The following is an 8,259-nucleotide window of genomic DNA, read 5'->3' as shown; positions in this document are numbered from 1 at the left end:
ACAACTATGGAAATATCTAGTATTTTTGTCACCCTCGTTTGCCCATAGAACTCTCGACCGTTGGGCCCACATTGTTGCTTCCCTTTCTTGCATCACCTCTATCTCTTTCTTAATCTGTCTTACTCGAATATTGTTTCCACTAACCATGGTTGCCCTCTCCTCTCTATCTAAAGCTTTTTTTAATCGATTCAGCTCCATTCTTACATTGCCAAAAACATTTTTATCCTATTTACCTAGCTCTTTCCCGCACCTCTCCACCTTACACAAAATATCACCCTCAGTCCCAATGCCACTCCTACTATCCCAAGTTGAACAGACCACCTCCTCACAGCTCGGGTTTGATAACCACATTTGTTCAAATCGAAAAAGTTTTTTCCGAATAGGTGGAATCAAACCAGAGAGTGAAATAAGGATTGGAACATGATCTGAAGATGTACAATTCAAATGGTACACTTTTGAGACCCCAAACCTCAAGAACCCGCTATTAGTGACCAGGCATCTATCAAGCCTCTCCCAAATTGAAATTCCATTTTCAAAGTGCTTGCTCCAAGTATATTTTGAACCTTCAAATCCCATATCCATAAAACCACATTCATCTATCACCTCCCTAAATTGCTGCATCTGATTATGAGGCCTCCTTGAACCCCCTAATTTCTCATCTTTTCTGATAATTTCATTAAAATCCCCATAACAAAGCCACGGCTTCTCTGGCTGCGTGTTTAAAGCCCTAAGCTTATCCCAAGCTTCATGTCTTCTAGTTGTATCGAGTTCCCCATAAAAACCCGTTAATCTCCATTCATTCTCCTTATTTTTATCGATCACTACATCAATATAGTATTTATCTGAACCTTTCACCATTAAGTTTATCGAAGCTTTCCAATACAGAACTAATCCACCACCCCTTCCCACTCTAGGAACAACCCATCTATGATCAAAACCAATACTTCTCTGAATAACCTCTAGCCTTGCATCATCTGTAAGTGTCTCGGCTAAAAACACTACAGCGGGATCTTTTGCCCGTATGATTTCGACGAGCTCTCTCCCTGTACGTAGGTTCCCAAGCCCACGACAGTTCCATGCTAAACAACTCATTGCTTCTGGCGGGGCTGACCCTCAGCTCCCGCCACTGTATAAGGTGTATTGTCTTCACTACAATCCATTTGAACTCTTTTTGCTAACAAACCAAAGTCATCCGCTTCTGAATCTGCTTCTCTCTTTTTTCCATGAAGTTTAAGGATTTTTTCCGTTTGTTCCTGTTGCTGGTTTCTTTCTCTGCGTGTCCATGTATGGCTTGCACGGGTTCCTTGTTTTTTTTGTGCCCTATCTTTAGTTGTAGCACGTGACTTGTTTAGTTGAGTTTTACCACTTAACTTGTCACGTGCTTTAGGGTTTTTGGATGCTTTCAAATCTAATCCCACAATTTTAGCCACCCTAAATAATTGTGCCAAGCAAATCCCGTCATTATTAGCTTCCATATGTGTTTCAGTTTCACTAGGAAACTTTATTTCCTCAGTGATTGTCCCGTTAGGAGTCCCTTTGTCAACCGTATCTTCCCTATTAATTTCCTTACCTTCATTACAATTTAATGAGGAATTATGGGCTACATTAATATCCTCTTCATTGCTGGCCGTTACATCCTTTAACAGCTCCGATGTTCTTCCTCTGCCAGAAACAGAATTCCGGCCTGAATCTCCAGCCTTCGATACCCCTGAACTCCCTTTCTTCTTTGCGGCATAGAACCCAGGAACTACAATTGAGCTTTTCCTTGCAGCGACAAACGGCGGAGCTCTCAAATGTGGTCCAAACTCACGTTGCTCTGGTGTAAGTGTGCCCTCACTATCAATCCATAATTCACAATCTCTGTCGTCGTGTGTAAGTCGCCCGCACTAGTAGCATAGGTTTGGCAGCCTCTCGTACTTGAAGGCGACCCACACCTGCTTCCCTCCTCCTCCAACAGATATCAACCTTCCACGGCACAAAGGCATAGAAAGATCAATTAAAGCTTGAATACGAATGAAGTGACCACCATCAAAAACCTTTGGGTCCGTCAGCGCAAAAACCTCTCCCAACACACTACCAATTTTCTTCGCCGCTTCAATTGTCATATATTTAATCGGGAGTCCATGAATCTGAACCCATAGCTTTGTCTTCTCAAACTTTATATCATGCATCGGAGACTCATTCTCATATCGACTCATTACCACCAAGTGTTTGTCAAAACTCCATGGTTCTCCATCTAAAATCCTGTCAACATCTTCCTTTTTCTGAAAAGTGAAAAGAATCTTGTGGTCTCCGAAACTCTGCATTTTGAAACCGTCTCTGGCTCTCCACAGCGGAGTAAAAGTCTTCGCAATAACATCCATGCTAATTGCTCGCTTAGTTAGAAACTTTGCAGCAATGGAGAATGTCTCACAACTGTCTCCATCAAGTAAACAGCAACCTGGTCCCTCTTTCTCTAAAAGAGTAAGCTGATTCCATGATTGAGCCAAATCATCCATCCTCACACCTACTAAGACTGTTTCCCAAAACCCCCGAAAAAACCCAACAAACCTAGAAATAACCGTGTTATTCCAGGAACCTAAAGCACCTTCATTGAAGGGACACACTAATTCTACTGTGTAAGGAAGTTAGATATGAATCCCACTTCTAGGCACATAGAAACCTATAAAAAAGTTGTTGAAAAGTGAAATTTGTGGGTCTGTAAATAGTAAAATTTGTGCTGAAAAGTAGAAAAAGTCAAACTTTACCGCTACTGTTTATAAGCAGTACACGAACAGTAACTGTGTTGGTCTCTCAAACGCGTGAAAAAAAAAGAAAAAAAGAAAAAAAAGAACAGAAAATGCAAAACGTGCGTTTGGGAAACGCAAACGCGCTTCCCAAACGCACACTCTGCATATCAGGCAGCCTTAAGGCTGAAGGAGCAACCACGGGTTGAGCACTCCACAGCTAGCACAGACCGGCCACTATGGAAAAAACTCTGGACTTTGAATGTGCCCCTTAAGGTTCGAACGTTTCTTCGGCAAGCATGCTCCCACATTCTACCCACTAGGGAGAGTTTGCACTGAAGAAAATTGCAGGTTGAAGCTCGATGTGAACTCTGCAGCCGGCAACCCGAATCTGCAGGACACGTGCTGTGGGAGTGTCCTTCTGCAAGAAAAGTGTGAGTTTTATGTCGGGGGAGAATCCAAAAATGTCCAAATGATTCCAAAGATTTTTTCTTCTTGTTTCGGATGCTAGTGGACAGGCTTTCTACACCTGAGTTAGAGCGTTGGGCGGTGACATCCTGGGCAATTTGGAATGCTAGAAATAAATTCTACTTTGAGAGAGTCCAATCCCACCTCAAATCCATTTTAGATGGGGCTATTGGTTTCTTGCAAGAGTACCAGAAACTTGTGGAAGCTCAAAGGAATTATTGCTTAAGTCCCTCTGCTTGCTGTTGGGCTATTGGTGTTTCTTTCCTTATCTCTTTAGTGTTGCAGCGTGTTGCTGGTTTTATGCTCGTTTCCCCTGGTTTTGTGCTCAGGGTTTTTACTTCTTGTATATTTTGGTTTCCTATATACAATTTCTATCTTTTACCTCCAAAAAAAAAAAAAAAAACCTTGTGGATGTTTTCCTTGTTCCATCACTTAAATGTTAACTAATTGCAGCAGTTGAAGGAAATTTGATGATTTTTTGTTACGTAGATATTGCCTTCAGCTACACTTACAAAATTTGAAAATTTGATTCTCATCCAGTGGACATTAGCACCAACACAAAAACAATTCTGAAAGCAATGCAAGAAAAAACTTAAGAGGAAGGAAGGTTGTTAATTCCGAAATTTCTAAGATGACTCCATTTAATATGTACATTCCTTCAAACTTTAACCTATAAAAAATATGCCTCCTCTGAACAACCAAACAACTAGATGAGAAGAAAATGAAATTTCAATCCACTCGTGCATCTCAGAGCATGTGCTAAACATAATCTTATCATCTACTAAAAAATTAGCACCATGGAGAAGAAGTGTAAACACTGAAATTTGGTGTAGTAGACCTACTATTCCAATTATCAGTTACAGCCTCTGGCGAAGGTGGCAGCTGCTTATTCCTCAACAATCCAAACTCATCAGAATCTGGTGAAGCAGGTTTCTGCACATTCAAGATCCTAGCATCATCATATGCCATCTCTTGATCCTCTGGTGCATCCTCACCAATTTGAATATTCTTTAGAGCCTCCAATACCTCATCCATGGAAGGCCTCAGCTCCTTGTCCGGTTGTAAACATTGAAAGGCCAACTTTGCCACCAAAATGATCATCGTTTTAACTCCATTATCTGACTCAAATCCAAGATATGGGTCAATCAGTTCGTGGAATGCACACTTTTCTATCTTATTTAAGGCTAAGTTAGCCAAATTGATTTCACGCCTATGCCTAAACATATCGACAGCAGGCAGAGATGATATGAGCTCAATGAGCACAACACCAAAGCTGTAGACATCACTCTTACTAGTAAGCTGGTAGCATTGGTGATATTCTGGGTCAACATAGCCCGGAGTTCCTTGAGGAGCTGTTGAGACATGGCTGACATCATTGGGAAACAGCCGAGAAAGCCCAAAATCTGCAACTTTGACGCAGAAATTATCATCCAGGAGGATGTTGTTAGTCTTTATGTCGCGATGTATTATGTCAGAAGCATGGAGGTATGCCAATGCACTAGCAGTTTCTATAGCAATGCTCATACGAGTTGGCCATGTGAGTGAACCTGGTGTTGCTTGATTGCCATGAATATGATCAGCAATGGTGCCATTGGGAATGTATTCATACACAAGAAGAAGTTCACGGCAGTGGCGTGAAGTACACCCATAAAGGGAGACAAGATTTTTGTGGCGCAATCGTGTTAGGATATCAATTTCATTCATGAACTGTTGTACTCGTCTGTAGTTGTGGTCATATAGGCGCTTCACTGCAACTTCCCTCCCATCATGGAGTTTGCCTAGTTGAGAAAAATAACCCATTTAACAGATGCATGTCAAAGTCTTCGCTTTTCATTTTATAGTACCTTTTTCATTACCCTCTTGCTTAGAAAGTTTATATTGTAATTTAGGTGCTCTTGAAATGGAAGCAATGTGTTTATCATCTTACCATGGTAAACGGTTCCAAATCCTCCATTCCCAAGTTCTTTTTCAATATCAAAATAATTGGTGGCTTCTTCAAGTTCACTGTAGGAGTAAACGGGGACTCCAAAGTAGACGCTCCCCCCTTCCACTTCTGGTCTAGAGGATGGATCAGAATATGTATTCCTTGCAAAAAAGTTTGAAGAAGCGTATTTTTTCTTGTAAAGATGCCAGAAAATAAAGGACACCAAAATCATGAAGATGACTGCGCATCCAACAACTGTAGCAGAGAAAAGGAAGGAATTATGTTTTGACTGAAAAGGCAGTAATGGATGGAATTCATGAGAGCTAAAAGTTATTCAATTGAAATTCACTGAGGAGCTTTTGCGACGCAGAAATAATTGACTAATATCTTTGTAAGTCATGTGATGCATCCTTAAAATCCATCGTTATATTTGATGATACAAGGCCATCCTCTAGGATTAGAGCAGTGGAGAAATTGATTCATAATAAAAAAAAAACTGATAGGAGAAATGAGAAAACTTATTCTTTCATGAAATAATAAAATTAGTGCTCTAAATGTTCGATAACTAGCCCTGCCCATTATTGGGGAAAAGAACTACGGCTTGCAACCAGCAACTTAACAGCAATGAAAAGCATAATATATCAATTTAAGATGGAATAATTTGATTCCAGTAGGCTGTCCAAGCACGCTTGTGAATATTAATTTCAAACAAGTAATATGATTGAAAAGGCATAAGTACCTAATCCTATCAGCAAATTGATCTTCTTTTTATTTTCTGCAACAGAAGATACAAAAAAAATTGGGGTTAGTTTCAACAGTGAAGATTGAAGTGCCACAACTAAATTGGCAACCTTTGAGTTCTTAACAGGCCAATTGAAAGAACTTTCAAAACCAGCTCAATCGTACCTGATTTGTGTTTTTCTTGATGGAGACAAGAAAATTTTTCATTCTTGTCAAGGATACATTGACCTAGGCTACCATGACAACTGTAACAAGCATCAGATACACGCATTTCAAGATTGAACTCAGCAGTTATATTCGGGTCATCTTTATCTTTTACTGGGAGCAGAACAGTTGAACATTGAGAAATAAACTTCGTTGGAAGACTATTGTAGTTATTATGGTCTCCACAGCTCATATGTGTAAAATTCCTAGGGGAAGTAATATTAAGAGTGCGATTGCATATAAATAGACTTTGATTGGGTGTGGTGAGTTTAAAAGAGATAAATGGAGAGTTGGGTAAAGTAAAATTGGTTAAGTATTCACATTTGTTGGTATTCAAGTACTCCCAAAGTGAAATGTCCTTGACATGAATGGATTGTGTGGTGTTGGTGTAAGAGATGTTTATAACTTCATATGGTGTTTCACTCAAATTTCGTGGCAGTTGGATCGTCGGAGGTGTTCCGTCACAATTTACTGGCAATAAACCGCACCGTGCGGGATGGGAGGAATTGGTGAATGGAAAGCCAATGGTACCAAATTTTCCACATTGAAAGAGAGGCAAACAATCTGGCCGTTTTCTCTTTTCTTCTCCTTTAGCTGAGTGAAGCAGTACGAGGTGTGAGAGAAAAAAGAAAACAAACAGAGGGACAGAAGCCATCCCAAAATTCCCAATCCACCAGAAAAAGCAAAATCACAAGCAAGAATCTATAACTCTAAAAGTAAAACGACGTGGTTGTAGTATAGCTTCTTTTCATGCTTCTTCACTATATAATATTTGGTTTATCTTTTAGTTGACTTAGAAATTACTTGTGAAAACAGGCTTGAAATGAAATGAGAAGAAGGTGGGCTGGGGTACCCATCTGAAACATTGGGAAATTCCTTCGTACCGAGACTTTCCCACTGAGGGAGTTTGCTTTCCTACTATCATCCCCGTTGACCGGTGCTAGAAAGACTTTGACTCCTTCAAAAGAATCAAAACCTCTCAAAACTCAATAATTTGTTCTGGAATCTTTGTGTTGCAGAAGGTGGGCTGGGGTACCCATCTGAAACATTGGGAAATTCCTTCGTACCGAGACTTTCCCACTGAGGGAGTTTGCTTTCCTACTATCATCCCCGTTGACCGGTGCTAGAAAGACTTTGACTCCTTCAAAAGAATCAAAACCTCTCAAAACTCAATAATTTGTTCTGGAATCTTTGTGTTGCAGTGTCAATTCGATCTCGTGTATAAATTTCAAAGGGTGAAGAAGATTAGAACATATTGACTATGTTAACGTTACACGTCTTTGAAAAATCTGAACGTGATGGGTACACTACTGGGACATAGTAATGTGTTAGGCTAGAAAATGAGGTTTTTACTTTTCAGCAGTCGTCTTAGTGAGTGAAGTAGGAGAAGGGTAAACGGAACCTTTTGTCAATGGAACACAATTTACAGTGAAGTTATAGATGAATAATCTAAGGTGAGGATTGTTTCCAAGTTTCAATAGTATTCTTTTAAGGCCTCTCACTCTACTCTCTACTCTTTGCTTACACGTATTCTAGTTTTGTATTTGACATTTGCAATTGGAGTACTGCAGCTATGAATTTTTGTTTTTTTTTTTTGTTTGCTAAAGATGAGCATGTCTTTTTTTTTTTGGTTAGAAATACTGAATGAATACTATGTATTTCACTAGTAATAAGATATACATGAGTGCTTTTATATAGGAGGTAGAGTGTGCAATACAAGTATGTGTGTTATACAAGTAAATAAGGTGGGCCTAATGCCCACAACCTATTACATCTTAACAGCCCCCCATCATACTCAAGGTGGGTGTGAGACCAACTTGAGGTTGTCAACCAAAGCACGAAAGCGTCCCTTAAGATGTGACTTGGTGAAGATATTTGCAAGTTGATCTTTAGAGGAGACCGAGAACAACTTGAGAGCACTACGGACAAGATGATAACGGATAAAATGACAATTGATCTCGATGTGTTTAGTCCGTTCATGGAAGATATTATTGTGAGCAATATTAATGGCACTCTGGTTGTCACAATAAAGAGGAGTAGTAAAGGATGTAGATACACCTAAGTCCTTAAGAAGCTATCAAAACCAAAGGAGTTCAGATGTGGTATTAGCTAGTGCACGATATTCTGCTTCAGTATTGGAGTGGGCTACAATGGTTTGTTTTTTGCTTCACCAAGAAATCAGAGAAGAACCAAGAA

General features: G+C 39.8%; 2 protein-coding genes across 3 annotated transcripts; both read right to left on the bottom strand.

Annotated features, from left to right (window-relative positions):
* Nucleotides 1-225: 225 nt before the first annotated feature.
* On the bottom strand, nt 226-1,092 carry LOC115953856. The gene has a single exon (XM_031071681.1). The coding sequence runs from the start codon at nt 1,090-1,092 to the stop codon at nt 226-228; it is 867 nt and encodes a 288-aa protein (XP_030927541.1).
* Nucleotides 1,093-3,817: 2,725 nt separating this feature from the next.
* On the bottom strand, nt 3,818-6,843 carry LOC115990171 (LEAF RUST 10 DISEASE-RESISTANCE LOCUS RECEPTOR-LIKE PROTEIN KINASE-like 1.1). 2 transcript variants are annotated; one of them, XM_031114032.1, is made up of 5 exons: nt 6,025-6,843; nt 5,858-5,893; nt 5,122-5,373; nt 4,487-4,972; nt 3,818-4,312 (listed from the first exon to the last, which is right to left on the bottom strand). In XM_031114032.1, the coding sequence occupies exons 1-5, from the start codon at nt 6,716-6,718 to the stop codon at nt 3,984-3,986; spliced, it is 1,797 nt and encodes a 598-aa protein (XP_030969892.1). In that variant the 5' UTR covers nt 6,719-6,843; the 3' UTR covers nt 3,818-3,983. The 2 variants fall into 2 exon arrangements, with proteins under 2 accessions (XP_030969892.1, XP_030969887.1); XM_031114027.1 differs by having other exon boundaries at nt 3,818-4,972.
* Nucleotides 6,844-8,259: the final 1,416 nt, after the last annotated feature.

Source organism: Quercus lobata, chromosome 1, assembly GCF_001633185.2.
Source record: "Quercus lobata isolate SW786 chromosome 1, ValleyOak3.0 Primary Assembly, whole genome shotgun sequence".
Classification (NCBI taxonomy): Eukaryota; Viridiplantae; Streptophyta; class Magnoliopsida; order Fagales; family Fagaceae; genus Quercus; species Quercus lobata.
Note: the sequence above shows the minus strand (reverse complement) of the source record. Positions and strands in the feature narration are given on the sequence as shown.